We start from the raw sequence: 18848 nt of genomic DNA, 5'->3' as shown, positions 1-18848 counted from the left end.
GGGACAACCTAACCACAAATAAGACATTTGGTATTTTTTAAAAGTTTGATTCAGGTTATTTTAGCTTCTGATATATGATATCCTATATACATACATTGTATATATAAAAAAGGATTTTGATAGTGTCATAACCAACAATAAACTGATACATGTAACTAGTATGCATTTTTAATTATTTGGGGGAGAGGGGAAGTAGTCGGTTTAAGTATAATTTTTTGTCTAAAATTTTATTATCATTTTTTAACTTATCTACCGACCCGATTTTGGTGCGAAAAGTCTTGAAAAACAACTTTAAGGGAAACAAATTAGTTTTTTGATATGTAGATATTTTTTCACTTGGAAACTGCTCCCCACCCACCCAGCCCACCACCCCCATCCACTTTTTGTTGCTGTACCGCTACGGTCAACCAATTTTCAAGGTATTTTTTAAGTCGTCCCTCTCCCTTTGAAAAACGTCGCTAAGCGCTCATTCCCGCAATTTTAGCATATCATGTATGTAGGACTAATCCGGATAACAGATCATCTCCTTTTTACTTTTATGATATTTTTAAGGATATGCGCATGTCAAGTAATGGCAGCCCCCATGAGTAAAAAGCATGGGCGAAGATAATTTTTCTGTTGTAAACGTCTCCGGTTCTAGTATTGTAAAACACAAACCTGCATTTTCTTCAGACTCAAAGTGAGTTTATTTGTATAACTATATTCTAGTAGAGAATCGATGGTATGAGAATTGCGAGAGAAAAAATCTTGTGTTGTAATTGTTTACATTTTTCATTTCGACCCAGGAGCTTGTGATCCTAATCTTTTTTAACAGTTAAAGACCAATAAGGCGAATTTTTTCAGGTTGGAAGATGGTAAGTCTGATTAAATTCCACGCTACATCTGTTTATTTTTGTCACGCCGGTGGTAAGATGACTTAAGTTTCTCGGTGAGATGGTGATTTTAATCGTGTCAGTTATTGAAATCTCATAACAGGTCGGGCACAGCCCATATCCCATATCGGTGTCAGTATTTATAGACCATTTGGGAGAGAAAAATCTTTGTGTTCAATTCTGTGGAATTGCGCATAAGTTTAAACCATGTGGAATAAAAAATAGATATTTATCAGGTCCAGCACAATACCCCGATAAAGGTATATAGCTTGATAAAGCTATATAGCTTTATCAAGGTATTACAAATACCTTGGTCAAGGTATTTTATGTAATGAAAATACAAAAAAAAAATCTTTAAAAATTAAATTTAAAAGTCAAATTATGAGTTGTGGTCAGTGTGTTCACTCGTGCATGAAAAGTACTCAGGTATCAAAAAGACAGCATAAAAGAACGTCTCCTCACATGACATGCTTTTATACTGATTTCTTTGTGTTTGAGTACTATACATGCATGACTGAATTTACTGACAACAACTCATAACTCAACTTTCAGTGTTTACTTTTTTAGGATTTTTTGTATTTTCATTACATAAAATACCTTGATCAAAGTATTTGTAATCGATTTTTTTTATTGATTGAGCAAGATGTTCGGCTGTTACGGGCAACTATGGGTATGGTTTTTACAAAGTTACAGAGAAATTGCACATGGAAAATTGACCAAACTGTGTTAATTGTGCAAGGAATATGTTTATTCCCCGATACCTATGCAAATGTGCTTCTGCTTTATTTTGATAAAAATTGGAATAGAATAAGAAAGACCACCATTCTGTAAAATTTGTCTCCGATATGGGCGATTGCAATTGACCACCAAATGGGAGTTAAATGACCGTTGGGTGGGCTATGCCCAACCTGCATAGTACTTATGTAGTAAGCACTATGGTAGCAATAGCGTGCATTTGTCTCCACTCGGACACATGAAAAATTACAGAAGCATCAGACTGACATGGATGCTAAAATTAAAAAGAAATTATCTTATTTATAGTTCTGCAAATGTACATGAAAGTTTAAGTCTTTGAAATCTTGATTTTTTAATCATTAAAAAATGATATGCTGTCATCTCAGGGTGAACTAATTTAGGAATGAATTTAATAGCTACCCAAGCTATACTGGTATAACTTGTGTTGGAACAGTTTATGCGTAATAAACTGCGAAGCGGTTTACAAAAATGTGTAAACTGTTCCAACTAACCCAGGTTATACCAGTATAACTTGGGTAGCTATCAAATTCATTCCTTATATTGAATTTAATTTTCCATCATGAAGTGTAGAAAATAAGACAATTTTCCTTCAAAAATGTTTTCAAATTGTACATATTTTAATTGTAACATCAAGCAGATTGATACGTTTTTGACGTAAATCATTGTGATGTAGGCAACACAGGTTATAGGTTATAAACTAATTTTTTATCCAATCAAATGTCATGTTACAGCCAAAATTAAATTACATGTGTTAGAAATTCAACCGATTTTAGGAAAAAAATGAAAATACATTGAAAATAACCACCAAACTTATCATAACAAACCGTTTTAAGATTGAGAAAAGCTTCCAACCAATAAATTAATCCATATAATAGCATTCTACTCATTTTCTCAATATTTTTCTGCTTGTTTCAAATTTATCTGCCATTTTGTCATTAAGAATTCTCTGAATTGTTCGTTATTTTTCCTTGATTAGAGTTATCGCCCTTGATTGTTTTGCTACATTGCCAATACATTGAATGCATTTTTTCATTAAATCAGGACAATATGAATTGAACGATAAGATATTATACAGTGTATATATTTAATAGAATGCAGTGGTTAAAGTTTCTATACATATCATGTCTTGGTTGCATAATTTTTTCATGTTTTCTCTTTGCAGATGTTTGTTTGTGTTATCTGGCAAGTACATCAAGGTCTACAGTGTAAACGGTGGAGAATGTATGCATCACCTCGCCGGCCACCATAATGAAGTCACAGGTGTCCTCATCAGTCCCAAGAATAAACTACAGGTATATATTTAAGAGAGAAAAAAAAACTATTTTTACATTTTACATGTTTACACTTGATCTACATTTACATTTTACATGTTTGAAAGCAGTAAAAGTACACTTTAGTTTGAATTTATCACTGCCCTGTATCATTATATTTTCATCAATTAAGTATCGTCATGTCACTTTAGCAGAAATTCTCTGTATATATTTCTACACATGAGTAAACACAAAAATGCCATTCAAATCAATTTCATGGTTGGGTTATTAATAAAATCAATGGGTGCAAGTATTATAAATTGTTTTCGCATGTGCAGAGATGAAAAAAAAGTGAAATTAACACTTGAAAAAAAGAAGAAAAATATTCTGAATAAAGTGTATAAGAAAAAAGTCATGTGATCTGTATATAATGATTTAATTTTACATTGAATTTTTTGTAAAATATTTAATTGCAAAGCTGAGGGTTATTTTAGGCAGTGATGATGTTTAAATGATATGCAGTATGTATGATATACAGTACCAACCAGACCCAACCTGACACCTAAGCAGTCCCAGAAAGCAGTCCCCGGGACTGCTTTGGGACCGCTGTGGGACTGCTGTGGAACTGCTCTGGGACTGCTCTGGGACTGCTCTAGAAAGCAGACCCAGCAGTCCCAGCAGTCCCTGGGACTGCTTTCTGGGACTGCTTTGTTCACTCATGCATGAAAAAGGTTCTGAGTGACATGATAGCTCCGCCCCTTGTGTATTCTGAATTTCAGACTCCCTGTTGTTGTTTTGTTTACTTTCAGCAGAGAGGTGTTTAAGATAAAGAATAAAAAAAACCCAAGGATTTTTTACAACATTTTAATAAGTAGGGATAGATATACATGTAATTACTAAATGTCTTCAGGGGCTGTAAATTTACACAATTGTAGTCTAGAATTAATTTTAAAAAATGAAAGTAGTTTAAAAGGAAGTCAGGAGATGACTTTTATCCTTTAAATTAAACTTTAATACAGGTGTTTGAAAAAAAATATATCTAGGCCTATTTAATTAATTAATGCTAATTAAAACTTTAATACAGGTGTTTGAAATAAAAATACCGAGGCCTATAGCTATTTAATTAATTACTGCTGTCAAGTTACGGTATGTACTCAAAGTTTGCATTAGCGCTATTAAAAAAAAAAAACAAACAAACAAACTTTTCATTACAATAAGCCATTCAGAGGGACGTACTGTACTGGATTTTTTTTTAAATTGAAAAAGCTTAAACCATATGTATGCTAAAAAAGAGCATTCCATGCTATTTTTTACCGCCCTCAAATAAAACCTATTATTATATAGTCTATAAATAGCCCCTATATAATCTATACAAACGCAAACAGTTCATAACACTACATATTCACCGGATTTGAAGCCGTATTCACCGGAGGGTGAGTGCACGTGCAGTGGCATTGTGACGTCACAATCAATACCTCAAACAACGTTGAGCACAATGGTTGCAACGGTCGGAGCTAGCTGGATATTTGAGCAGGAAAAATTGTTTCGCAAGTCTATGGCAGGATTATTTTCTTAACATTTCGATGTCTCACACACAGCGAAAGGAAAACATGGAAGATATAGGTTGTAATCTGGACATTTGATTATTTTTCTACGACAGAAGTTCGTTAATGAAAATGGAATCGTCAGGCAGTCTTTATGTCTTGTTCATTCAAATTCTGACTATATAATAAAACAATTATGGACTCTTTCGATGGTGAATATGGTTTGTTATTCACCAGAAAAATATCAATATTGACCGAGGCGAAAACAATTATGGACTCTTTCGATGGTGAATATGGTTTGTTATTCACCATCGAAAGAGTCCATAATTGTATAATAATTTATTAAATGAACATGAAATAAAATTACTCTACCATTCTTCAGTCATAAACAATTATATTTGTAAAAAATTATTGGGGGATTTATTTATGAATTTGTTTTTGGTTTATAAACAAGTTATTAAAAGAGTAAATTTATAAACATTTTAAAATATTGGGAATTGTGACTTATTTCTTATTTGTTTTGTTTGTGTTTTCCTGGCCGATTAATAAAAAGCAATACAAATGTATAAAATGGTGTCAACACCTGAGGTTTCAATCGCCTTCGGGCATGATTAGCAGAAAGTCAATGCATGTTATTGGGTATCAGTGTTACACATCACTGAACATGCTGGTCAACAATGAAACTAATTTCAATTTATGTACTGCAAAATATCTTCGTTTCAATAAATGTGTATAAATTTATTTTGGGATTAATTAATTTTGAACATAATCTGAGGGTTCCATTCGCGTGATTTACAGATGTTCACTCAAACGTTTATATAATAAAAGTATTATTGTTTTCTGTTACATAGATAATCTAACGATAATTAAATTGGCAAGTCAGTGAAAATAATCATGACTGAAATATAATACACAAAGAATTTTTCAGAAGCTCCAGTACTTAAGAAAACTGCATTCAGAGTATAGTATGGAAATCGGCCTTGCTCTATAATTATAAGGCCTATTCAAACTTAGTTTTGATAGAAAATAAATAACTCAAGTTTAATTTTCTATCAAAATAAATAAATAAATAAATAACTATGGAAACCAATATCAATCACAGTAAATTAAGAAATTGATTTATTTTGGTGAAAAATTAATATTACTAGGGCTGTGTCAATATATCGAATATTCAATACGTATCGATTTTCAAGGAATGTATCGTATCGAAAAAATAACTTCCAATACGTATCGGACAGGCAGTTTTCCTTATAATTCTGTAAAAAAGTTGGGAATTTCAGTTACCAAAGATTATTCTTAACTGTTTTGAATTAAAACTGGTCAATAATGAAATAAACATTAAGGAGATAGCACATCTTAAATAACTATTACAAAATACATAGACAACTATATTTTAACATGTTATGTTAGACTCACCCAGTTTTTATGAAATTTATGCATTAAACGTCATTTACAAGACATTTGTGAAAGACTTAATAAATAATCCAATATATTGCATATCGCTTTAAAAAATATCGTATCGTATCGAAATATTTTGCTCAATACACAGCCCTAAATATTACCACAAAACTGTGTTTAAATATTCATGTTATTAGTAGGTGTGAATGTCTTCTTTGTTCAATATTTATTATTTATTATATATTTATTATTTGTTTCTATATGCGTAGTGTGATTTTCTTAACAGTTCAGAAATGACTGTCGCATGAGAATTGATACTGCTCAGAAAAAAATGGATCATCAATTTCAACTGCCTTTTATAGTTACATTGTTTATTGGTTATCTCATTTCTGAGTAAGCTCCGCCCATTAAATTAGCTTTCTTGGACTGCTGTGGGACTGCTCTGGGACTGCTTTAGCAGTCCCAGAAAGCAGTCCCCGGGACTGCTCTGGGACTGCTTTGTGTCAGGTTGGGTCTGGTTGGTACTGTATGTACCCCTCTTTTACAGCTTTTGTCCAGTTCCTTAGATGAAACAATAATTCTCTGGGACTATGCAGATGGGGTCATTTTAAAGGTTTGTATTTTACTATCTGTAAGATTCCAACAAAATTCCAGCACTGAGACCAAGTGGCTATTGCTAATGTTCCAGTGTTTTTAAAATGAGATTTCCAGTTTTTACTATTACCGGTAATATTGATTTTGTTTTTCAGAGGTATTCCCTCCATGCCCCTCTTTACGGCTTGGTTGGTTTTACCAAAGATGAGACAAATATTTTTGTAATGGTTCGTCGAAATCCAAAAGGGATAGACATAAGGGACAAGAACTTCAAAGAATGTTAGTATCACAGCTTGCCATATTTAATTAAGTGCAAAAGAAGAATAAAATTTCATGTTTTAGTATTTTTTTAAAATCTGGATGTATTATTTATTGTACTTGTATAATGCTATGAAACAATTTCAAAATCCAACAAGCTAATTCGAAGAATTAGTGTCTTCCGCATAAGGAAAAAGAGGAGGGTGAAAGAACAGGAAAAAATTTTGCAGATGGAGAAAGAAAAAAGTTCAACCCTGACATTTTAACTTATGGCCTTAAAGTCAATAGCAGTCTTTTTAAAGTTAAAGAAATTGATGACCAAAAGTTTCATTGCAAAAGCTTACAGAACTAGACGAGCTTGTTGCAAAGCAACAAATAAGTCTTCCGTCTAAATTTTAAGGAGATGAGATCGAGTTCGGGAGACATCTACGGTCATATGAGCAAGAATGAGCCATTTACCATTACTTCCGGTGTGACCGGAAGTGACGTCATTTTGACGACTTTTGATGATCTCCTTAGCTGCTACTTGTCGTTTTGAACAACTTTGCTTCTATGATGCTATACAAATTCTCAATACTTTTTGAGTTATCAGGAAAACACTTTTGGCCCCTCTAGCTCCCTGATTTTAGGGGCCAGCCCCTTATTGTTGGTATCTTTTGAAAGATCGTATCATTCTACACAACTTTTGCTCTATATGTTTTAACAAAATATTTACAGGTAAAAAGATATTGTAGAAAAAGTGTTAGAAATTTTAAAAATCCCGATAGGACTTTTTTCGGGCCATAGCGAACGACGAAGTACGGCACTTCCGGGGAAAAAGAAATGCGTATGTCACATCTACACATAATGCTCTATCATCGCTGAAAAATTTCATGCTTCTACCAGGAAGCCCTTTTGGGGAAACTGCCGGACAAAGTGACCCTCCGAAAATCACTAAATCGCGGAAAGCTCGGAACCGGAAGTGACGTCATCAAAACAAAAAAATATACATCTAGATTTTTTAATCTTCTATCAGACCTGTAAGTTTCATGAAAATCGAGCGAGCCGTTTCCGAGAACTCGCGTGCACAAAATCGGTAAGAAAAAAAACAATAATAATAATAACAAAAAATAGTGGAAAAGAAACCTAAGAAAAACAAGAAGGTCTTCCGCTGAAGACGGAAGACCTTAATAACTAAAATTATCTGAAAACTATATGTACAGTATATATTTCTGACCTTGACCTTTTGACCTCAAAATCAATATTGGTTTTATTAAGATCATGGGGAGTTGTGATATAAAATTTCATTACAAAATCTCAAAGGCTTATAAAGTTTAGAAAAAAAAGTGTCACACAGATAGAATGTATAAATTCATGAACTTGATCTTTTGACCTTAATACTCAATAGCAAAAGGGTTCTTCTCTTGGCCATAGGAAGTTGTGATATTAAATATTATCGAATAAAGCTTAAATAAAACTAAAGTTATCATCTGGAAAATGTTATTTGCAATGAATAAATTTCTGACCTTAGACCTTTTGACCTTAAAATCAAAAGGGGTCTTCTTTAGGCCATAAGGAGTTGTGATATATAATTTCATTGCAACAGCTCAAAGACTTTTTAAGATATCATCTGGAAACAAAAGTGTTACACAGAAACAAAATGAATGAATTTATGACCTTGAACTTTGACCTTTTGGCCTCAAAATCATGTAGACTGTTTAATTAATTCAAGATTAAAAATTGCCTCCATATAAGCTTTTTTGTTGCCATTGAAATTGAAAAGATTGTTTTCCATCTTTTTTAGATTCTGATGTTTGTGAATATGACCCCAAGTCAGGCTCTCAGAATAAGCTGCTGAAGATAATTCTGGGAAGAAAGTTAGTTGCTGTTGGTGCCAAGGTAATTCTAATGCACAGAGTCTTCATTAACATGGAAATCTTTTAAAATACAATGTAATAGAATTTAACTGAAAATTTTGACAAAGAAAAATAAAAGAAAAAAATCTGGTATGTAACCCCCCCCCCCCCCCCATTACCACTCTCCCTTTGTTAAACAAAAGTTCATATAATGCACAGTAATAATTTCATGTGAGTGTGTATTTTTAAAATTTAATTTTGCCAGTTCTTGTTTTCAATAAGTTTATTTTGTTAATTTTATATCTAGGGAAGATACATAGTCGGAGCAAAGAAGAAAAAGGTTGTCATTTATGACTGCAAAAAATCAGAGGTTTTCATGTGAGTCCTGCACATTCCAATATATGAAAATACAGGAATGTTTTTTTTATGCATGTTCTTGAAAAGTGTAACAGTGGAATTTTTTAAAGTTGTAAAACATTGGAATTACCATATTTTACTCATAGATCATTGTGCCTAAACACAACCAGTTTCTGGGAGGTACATGTATATAATCATTTTGAAAAGATCTTACAATTTTATAATTCTTCTTCATTAAATGATAGACTGATAGTAAACAATTGTGATTTTATAGGCATGGTTTGACCGATGATTTTGACAAAGCTATCACTTGTGTGGCTTGTCATCCAACTGAAGATTGCATTGTGACGGGCTGTGAAAATGGAACGATTGTCTATTGGTAAATTTTAACACAGTGACTTTGGAACAACCTTACCCAAAATCATGATTTGTATGCTATATGTCACGATAGACTGTGTCACAATAATTGCATTACTGCTCTTTTGCAGGGCAAAATGATGTATTTTGGTGAAATATAATGTAAAGGCAAATTTTTTAATATACGTCATTTAATTATCTGTCATCAAAAACTTTGCCAAACGCTATTTATTTGCCCTGCAAAAGAGTAGTACTGCAGATATCGTGAAAAGGCTAATTACATGTAATCCCTTTTGGGTCAAAATTTGGGGGATTTTGATCATTCAAATATTTGTGTTTTCAATTTTTGTGAATCACTTGCAAAGAAGGGTACAAAAATATAAAGGACTTGGATTTTGGGGGGGGGGGGGGGTTGAAATTTTCATATTCACAAAATACTACCAAAACTGAATTAAACTTTTAAATGACCCATTGTATAGTAGTTTTTGATCATTTGATTAGAATGTGATTTGTTAAGCAAATAAAAACTTGAAATTTTAGGAAGAGGGTCCCAAAATGTATTCTAGGTTAAATTTTTGACACTACAATCTTAATTTTACGAAACTCTTTTAAAGTGTTTACCAGTATTTATTCCACTTGGTAATAGCTTCTCAACAAGTGAAGAGAATTAAAATATGACTGATTTCCATCAAAATGAATTTATTGTTGAATAAAACCAAAAAAAAAGATAATCCTGAATTTGCATGCCTTTATGAGAGAATTAATTCCTTCTATATCCCTTCTAAATCTTGCAGTGCAGGTATATAACTGAATTTCTCAAAAAGTAAAACTTTCTTATCTGGGAATTATCTTTTGAATAAATTATTTTCCTCTCTACTTTTCTTGGATAAAGGTGGAATTTCCTGACAAAGGACAGAGTGGTGAAATCTTCCTATAGTTGGCATGCCCTGCCTGTCCTAGATCTAGAGTTTACTTCTGAAGGTGAGTCTCAGAGATTATTCTACTGAAAATGCAAGATGATATAATGTGTAAGCCCCACTGGGGTGAATAATGTAAGGAGCTAATTATAAGAAATTGAGGATAAACATTGTGTTGTTATCTGATTTAGATTAAATGGATATGAATATTTGATTTTCAGGCTCACAGTTGCTGAGTGGGGGACATGAGAATGTTTTGGTGAAATGGCAGTATAACTCTAAAGAGAGAGAATTTCTTCCCCGTCTTAGGGCCCCAATAGATCATGTGGTCTGTTCCCCTGACAACCAGATTTTCGTCACTTGTCACCAAGACAACTGTAAGCAGTAGAAAGAAGTTTGAATTTCTTCTGTAATATAGCTTAAACTTAAAGTAGTTATTTAATTAATGTAATTAATTAATTTGTTCATTTATTAAGAAAACATAAATGCAGTGTGGTTAGTTATAAAAACTATAATCTAACATTAGGCATACTTCTTATACAAAGAAATTATTATTGCAGAATATTTTATGCTACCTTTTACATTTTATGAGGAGTACTAAAAATGTAAATGATCATTAGATTAATCACTCAGGAATGAAAAGTACAATGTGAATAATAGAAGGTTATGAAAAGTTATACAGCATCATTCACTTAAAACCATTACTATTATATACTGTAAACCAACAATTATTGGCGTCATCTTTTATTCGTGATTTTTCTGTTTGAATTCAATCAGCGACGGTTAACTTTCGCGACTGAGGAAACATTCTCGGTACTTGTAAATAAATTGGCGTATTCAAAATTTAGTGCAATCAAGGGGTATGGAGTTGTTGGCACAATCATAAATTAGCGCTACACATGTCTGTGCCATGTAATGTATAAATAAATGATTTATTAGCAGTATTCATGAATAGCGCATCGTTGTCTGCGCCAAAGCCGCTAAAATATGAAGCCTGCTTTTTTAAGTACACATTCAATATAAAGCAAAATAAGTGGTTCGCGGCGATTAATATTCGCAAGTTAAAGTAAGTCACGAAACTCGCGGATATTTCTCGCACACGAATAAAAGTTGGTTTACAGTATTATGTATATGCAAAAACCAAGTTGTATGAGCTTAAAACTCTGTCCATATCAGACTTGTGATGATCTTTAATCTTTCCAGGTATAAATCTGATTTCTAACACCTTTGAGTTGCTCCAAGTGATCGATGGATTGTCCCTGTGCCACCTCCAGTCCCAGCTGTTGGTCAGACAGTCTGTACGGCTGTTGTATGACCCCCGGACTAAGGCTCTTGTCACCAATGGACGAGTCGGACACTTACAGTTCTACTCCCTGGAGGCTGATAAACAGCTGTACAATGTAAGGATTGTGTAGTATTAGAAAATTTGTTGAGGGATTGAACATGTTGAAGTTGTTAAAAGAAATTTTGAATTTGGTTTAGTTTGGTTTTTTCATGGATTTCATGTTTAAAAAATCATAGAAATTTGAATTTTTTTTTTAAAGAAATATTTGCCAGAGATGTGTATTTTTTAATCAAAAAACAAAGACTGGACTTCAAATAAACTATGATCAGTGTACAAAATTTAAAATCAGGAAAAGGGTTATACTCTGTATGATTTATTTCATTAAAATTTCTCTTTGACCTGTGTTGGCTGAATTTTGTTGCACAGATTTTGTTATATCTTGATTGTAACAGAGAAAATTCTATTTGTGTAGAAGTAATGTACCAGATACTATTACAGAAACAGGTGGTGTTTTTCATCCAAAATTTAAATCAGTACTTACCATCTATTTTTTGGAAGGATTTTACGTGGAAAAAAATTGGGAAAATTTAGTTCCTTTTAGGATAAAATGACCTTATTACCTAGGGGAAACTGCCTCTATTATGTTGTGATTTTGGGTCATGAAACATACTGACAGATGTTATTTTTTTGTGTAGCTGGACATTGTACAGGAAAACTACACTTCCCCAGAGGACCTTTCAAAACCACTCTACCCCACAGAGGTGACCAATGCTGCCTTCAGTAGTCATGGCGACTGGTTAGCAACAGTTGACATGTGGGATGATGGGGTCATGACCCCTGATATACAACTCAAGTTTTGGATGTACCAAGAAGAGTCACAAGAGTAATTAGAGTATCTCCAAACAAATTTCTAAACTCCTTAAATAAAACTTAAAATAGTTATATTTCATATATTTCATATGGCTGTCACAAAAAAAATCAAAACAAAACAAAAAAACAAACAAACAAAAAAAAACAAACAACAAAAATCAAAATATGAGATAAAGCAAGTATCCTACTTAAATGTATTTCTGATATTATTTTGAAGGTACACCCTGAACACTATAGTTCATTATCCCCATGACAAGAAGGTGATAGATTTAAAGTTCCGTCCCCATGGAGATGACCTTGATGTGATTCACAGTGTAGTGACCTCTAGTGAAGAAGGCAAATTTAAAACTTGGATGCTTGTAGATGATACAGATATTTATAGTGAGTTCTGTCAGGTGCTTGACTTGGGAGTATTTCTTGAATTCTTGACTTTGTTGACTTTAACTTAAATAGAGGTAAATACATTTACATGTATATGTACTGTTTCTTTGGGGTTTTTTAAACTACAGGTTTAATTTCAAACTAAAAACAGTTACGATCAAGTAAACAGCAATTCACATATTTACGTATTTTTAGGGCTAAATTCTTATTGAATTGTTGAATGAAATATAATATAAATAACATCAATTTCCAAAAACATAGTAAGAGAGGTTTTTTTTTTTTTTTTTTTTTTTTAAGGGAAGAATTCTAAGTGGGTTTGTGACTGTGTTGGATACTACAGAGATAGACCTGCTGGTCCGGTATCATTTTCAGAAGATGGATCTCTGCTCGCTGTAGGATTCTCCTCCACACTCACCATCTGGGACTCCGACACCAATGTTTTACGTCACTGCTTCCACAGACAGACAGATGGTTCTGATATCAAGTGAGTTTACACTCAGATTTTCCTGCTACACCCACTCAAACATTTTATTTGCATATTTATAAGCAATTGACATGAACATGTAGTTGTGTGATTTAATGACATGTTTCTTGATAGAAATTTGTTGAGGATAAAGATGCTGTTTCTGTTGAGGGGAATGTTTCAAACATTTTATTTGCATATTTTTAAACAATTAAAATGAACATGTAGATATGAGTTGCAGGGTTGTCCCTAAGAAATGAAATAGCAGGGACTTTAAAAAAGAAAAAGGGGGTCCGGGGTTTCTCCCCTAACAGGGAATGAAGGGAGAATACTACAGTAACTGGGGGATTATGTCATTGTAGGTGGGGAAATTCCCCAGGTCTTAGGAACAACCCTGGACTGTTGCTATATGACTACCTTGACCTTTAGATCATAGAAATGTTTTTCTTTTTATTTTATAAGACAATGTGAGTTTGGCCACCATTCCTGTTGTCACCTGTTGGTGAGCCTGTCCTCTGATTTACTGTGTGTGTGGAATCTTCTCACCTGCTCATGTAGGTATTTAGATGTTACCTGTACATGTTATACAGTTGTTCAGGTATTTTTTGTTGTTCAAACTTTGTAGAGTTTGTTGAGGCTTAGATACCAAAATACATTATGCAGAGTTTGTTAATTCTAACTACTGCTAAAAAGTCTTTAGGTGAGAAATGTTGACACATTTTCCTTATTTTTATAGATTTGTTCTAATGGTATATATAATCAATTACTGTGTAGGCCCTGAATCTGTAAATATTTAAAAAAAAAAATACCACAGTTGATTTAAAAGTAAATTCTTAACTTTATTATAATTTGTACAATTGTCTGAATTCAAAAGTGTATCAAAACTTATTAAATACATTGTAGACCTGACATGAAGAGTTTTAAAATAATTTTTTACAGTGGTGTGATGTATCAGTTTAGATGTGTGTGTACTGACATTGACATGTTTTATTTACAGTGGTGTGGTGTGTATCAGTTTGGATGTGTGTGTACTGACATTGTCATGTTTTATTTACAGTGGTGTGGTGTATATCAGTTTAGTTGTGTGTGTACTGACATTGACATGCTTTGTTTACAGTGGTGTGGTGTGTATCAGCTTAGATGCCCGTGTACTGACATTGACGTGCTTTATTAACAGTGGTGTGGTGTGTATCAGTTTAGATGCCTGTGTACTGATTGACATGCTTTATTTACAGTGGTGTGGTGTGTATCAGTTTAGATGCCTGTGTACTGACATTGACATGCTTTTTTTACAGTGGTGTGGTGTGGTGTGTATCAGTTTAGATGTCTGTGTACTGACATTGACATGCTTTATTTACAGTGGTGTGGTGTGTATCAGTTTAGATGTGTGTGTACTGACATTGACATGTTTTATTTACATTGGTGTGGTGTGTATCAGTTTGGATGCCTGTGTACTGACATTGACATGCTTTATTTACAGTGGTGTGGTGCATCAATTTGGATGCCTGTGTTCTGACAGCTGATCCCCTCTCTTCATATATGGCCATTATTGACAATGAACAGAAATGTGAGTACCACTGGTGGAGCAGAATATTTTTTATTTCTGTTGAATTAAATACACATCCTTTTGACACTGAATTGCAAGTTTTTCAGTAAAAAAAATTTTTAGGTCAGTAATTCATAAAATGATAAATGAAAGTCCCTTGAATATTTTGGTTGTTCAGTTGCATATTTAAAGTCATTCTGAAAGTGATGCTTTAAAAACAAAAATAATTGCTATGAATTTGAGCCCGAAGTTTAATTTCTAATGTAAATGTTTATTATATGGTCTTTTACAGTGATTGGGAATGCCATAAAGGTCAATGGGACTATGGCGCAACTGTCAAAAATTTTAAATGGCCATTTTGAAAGTGAATGGGCCATCTATATATTCTGATGGGCCATTTTAAGAAAAAACAAAATGACAAACAAATGTGAAATATGAAAGGAAACACATTTTTTATTAACTAAATTTTATTTTTTTATGTATGCAGTGTAGCACATTCGAAGGAACCCACAAACAATATAATTTTCTTACAATTTGGGTAAATAACGTCAAAATTTCAATTAAACATTGGAAGTGAGTGAGGTAATGTACCTTTGTTGTCCTAAATAAAGCGCTTCATGTAACAGGAAGCAATTTTTGCCGGGTTTTAACCAATTAGATTTGTTGTATTAAAATGATTGCATTTAAAATGAAAATAAAACAAGCAAGAATGTTGTACGCAATATATTTCCAACCAACATCGCTAAAATTTGAATGCGCACCTTGGCGCCACAAATGGTTAATTTAATGGGCCAATTTTCACTTCAATGCGACTATATGGCACATGGCACAAGCCCTTCCCAATCACTGCTTTTATACTGTGAATATTATCAGAGTATTTTGTATTTCAGTGTACATATTTAAGCCTTCAAGTTCAGACATAGTTTACTCCAAACCCTTACTATCAAAGTCACCTGTCACATGTGCAATATTCATACCTCAAACAAAGAAGACTTCCACAAAAGGGAAACAACTGGAATGGCAGACTTCCTCACAGTTGTATTTCTTTAATGAAGAGCAAGAACTTCTTACCATTGTTAGTGAAGAAGAAGAACAGAAAAGGAATGCCTTAGACTCGGTTAGTATTTCTGTGTAGTCTGAACAGTTAGATATACAGTATAACATGCTTAAAGCAAACACATTTATAAATTTATGCTTATGGAAAAATGATTTTCATTCCCTGTGGTTTTAAAAAGTATTGTGAACTTAACAGATATAACAAATTACATTTATAACAAAGTGAAATTTCCATCCCTGGCACTTTGTTATAAGCTTGTTTTACTGTAAAGGTAATGGATTTACTTTTTGTTTACATTAGATGCATGGAAAGGAATAAAATTCTCAATTTTAAGTAATAGACTTTGGTTTGGTTGAACATTTTTTAATTTTGTCCCTCGAGATAAAAAGTCATAGATGCAAAGTGAGAATAAAAAAATAACCAAATTAGAAAGAGAGATACATGTATTATAAGAAAACTTCTTTAAAAATGCATGAATGTTGTTATTGGTAAATGTAGTACAATTGAAATTGGAATCTAGATTATCAATATCTTGATATGAATAGCATGGACATATCAAAGTGAGCTGGACATCCCAACTGTTTTTTCTTTTTGTATTTTAACCTCAATATCTTGAATCCTTAGATATCTTGAAGTTTTTTCTTGGCCCCATTAAGTTTGACATCAAGGTTTAGACTGTACTTATAATGGTGCATAATGGTATTACTGTAAAATAACTTATTTTCATAGGATCAAATTTTCATGGTTTGATGAAAAAATAATAGAGAGGTTGAGATTTCATACGTGTATGTGTACGGGTAGGTCTAGTAGGGAAATTCCCTAAATTCCTTGTGTATTACATCATCAGTTTTAGTGATGACAAATTGTCTACACATTCCTACAATTGTAGAGTGGTATCTATACATAAGTGTAAACTTGAAGCTTTTATAATAAAAATTAGTCAATATATGTGTGAGAACATAACTGTTGTATATTATTTAGGATGTTTACTTTCACAAGCACTTATTTCAACCATTTTTTTTTTACTGGCTAAAGTCAGAGAGATGTCACAAATCAACTAAATAGTTGAAATGGAGACATCGATCGCAGTGTACACGTTCATGTTACATGGCATTAAAATCTCAACAGACCAACTACAAAAATGTGTACGTCAAAGTATATGTACATGTACGTGTACAATTTTAAGATCTCAACCTCTCTATTGATTTGTGGGTATGTGTCATTTCATGGATGAAGAAGTGCTGAGATGTTATTTGTTTGAATTTTACATTTCATGAAGCACATGAATTCTTGGTTCTCTTTATACTATGATCACAATGAAAATGAACCCCCAGAGAAACTAGTGATTTCACAGTTACGTTTTTGTTGTTCTAGAGAGCCATTCAGGAGAATCTGCCATCCACCCCATTCAGTGTCTTTATGGGGAGCAAGAGGAGACCTCTACAGGACAAGGGGAGACATATAGAGAGGGTCACCCCCTCTGTCATTACTAAACAGGTCAGTAGTAAACAGTGAAATACATGTAGAACAGACTCTTCAGATAGAGATAGACAAAATAAAGGGAAAGAGGTAGACAAAATAAGGGACAGCTCTTTACAACTGTTTGGCTGGTTATTTAGGTAGTTGTGCAACTTTTGCAGAATTGTTCACTATGACTTAAATTGAAAAAGAAAAAAGAAAACATTTTTAATCACCTTTTTTGTATAAAGATTTGAAAAAAAAAAATACAAAAAATTTGAAGATCAAACCTTGGAGAGATAATATAAAAATATTAAGAGTTCTAACAAAAAATTTTGCTAAATAGCAATTAATTTTCAAGTATATGTATATAAAATCATTATTTCACATTAAATGTGAAAAGATTCCTCATATTGCATTTTTTATCAACATTTTAATGTTTACTTCCCTCTTTGAAAGGAGTATTATGTATTTCAGATTTTGGAGTCAGCAGCACACGCTCAACCACCAGTTACCTCCCTTTGTTTGCCATTCTTAAACTCATTTATCAATAGAAAACAAAAAGAAAGGTATTTTATCATGCTAATGGTTTGTTTTTCTTCAATTCAAAGCACAAAAAATCAGTAATTTATGCATCACCAAAAGATTGGGGTTTTTTTTATCTGACAGTTTTAAAGAACTATATAAAAGAGAGTACTTAAATTTTTTTAGAAATTCAAAATATCTTAATGGAAAGGTACAGAATTTTCAAAGGTATTTCATCACATTTTACTGATGAAACAAAAATATTTGTAATAGCTGAAAGATCTGACACATTACAACATAACCATGGACAAAAAATTTCTGTACTGAAACTTTTTTAAAAAGTCAAAACTCAATGCATCATGGTAAATAGTCTGTAAAGATAATTACATTGTCAGCATGTGTCAAATACAATTTGAATGTTTTAATGAACATTTAAGTGAAAATAACATACAGTGTGTGTTTTTATTGGTAATGAAAATCAGAAATTATAAATATTCCTGCATCCACTAGATTTTATCCTTGAGCTATTGAACACCTTTCGAAAAATTTTTGTAGGAATTTGTTTTAAAATTTTGAGACATTTTGCATACAGATAATGCAGACAAACACAGTTGAAATTGTTGTGGATGATCAAGATTTGAGAAAAAACTCTCTGTATTAATATAGTCTTACACATTTTTTTTCTTTGATTTCAGAAAAGCAGAAGAAGAGGAAGAAGAAGATGAGAAGGAGGATAATGAAATAGAAGGAAAATCTCAAAATTCTGATTCAGATATGGAAGTAGAGCAATCCCATGATGCCTCAAAAACTGATTCCCAGAAGACAGTTCATAAGAATGATTTTAATTGGCTGAGTGATTTGCATATTAATGAGAATGATGAAGAGTTAAATCATTCAGTTTCATATATAACAGACTGGAATTTTGAAATAAAATCATGATAATTTTTTTCCTAATTAACAAATGGTTTTATTTTGTAACAGGTGTGACAATGCTTTTTTAAGCAAAATACATGTAACTTACTTGACATTGATACAGTATTTAGGCAGATGCATTTGGAGAAAAATATTACCGGAAAGGTCTGTTAGAATAATAGTGCAGGTGAACTCCTTTAATTTGAACTTCTG

The 18848-nt window shown here is 32.6% G+C and overlaps 1 protein-coding gene across 1 annotated transcript; it reads left to right on the top strand.

Annotated features, from left to right (window-relative positions):
- Nucleotides 1-575: 575 nt before the first annotated feature.
- On the top strand, nucleotides 576-18670 carry LOC133194124 (WD repeat-containing protein 75-like). Its single transcript, XM_061330098.1, has 19 exons — nucleotides 576-679; nucleotides 2791-2920; nucleotides 6368-6433; nucleotides 6570-6693; nucleotides 8456-8550; nucleotides 8815-8885; nucleotides 9139-9243; nucleotides 10114-10202; nucleotides 10360-10515; nucleotides 11342-11538; nucleotides 12119-12306; nucleotides 12511-12674; nucleotides 12972-13158; nucleotides 13600-13691; nucleotides 14618-14704; nucleotides 15574-15800; nucleotides 17115-17237; nucleotides 17676-17767; nucleotides 18419-18670. The coding sequence occupies exons 1-19, from the start codon at nucleotides 597-599 to the stop codon at nucleotides 18660-18662; spliced, it is 2520 nt and encodes an 839-aa protein (XP_061186082.1). The 5' UTR covers nucleotides 576-596; the 3' UTR covers nucleotides 18663-18670.
- The last annotated feature ends 178 nt before the right edge of the window (nucleotides 18671-18848 follow it).

Source organism: Saccostrea echinata, unplaced genomic scaffold, assembly GCF_033153115.1.
Source record: "Saccostrea echinata isolate AGI-Se365-2 ecotype Australia unplaced genomic scaffold, CSIRO_AGI_Sech_v1 ptg000028l, whole genome shotgun sequence".
NCBI lineage: Eukaryota > Metazoa > Mollusca > Bivalvia > Ostreida > Ostreidae > Saccostrea > Saccostrea echinata.
The sequence above is the reverse complement of the archived record's forward strand: the minus strand, read 5'-3'. Positions and strand labels throughout refer to the sequence as shown.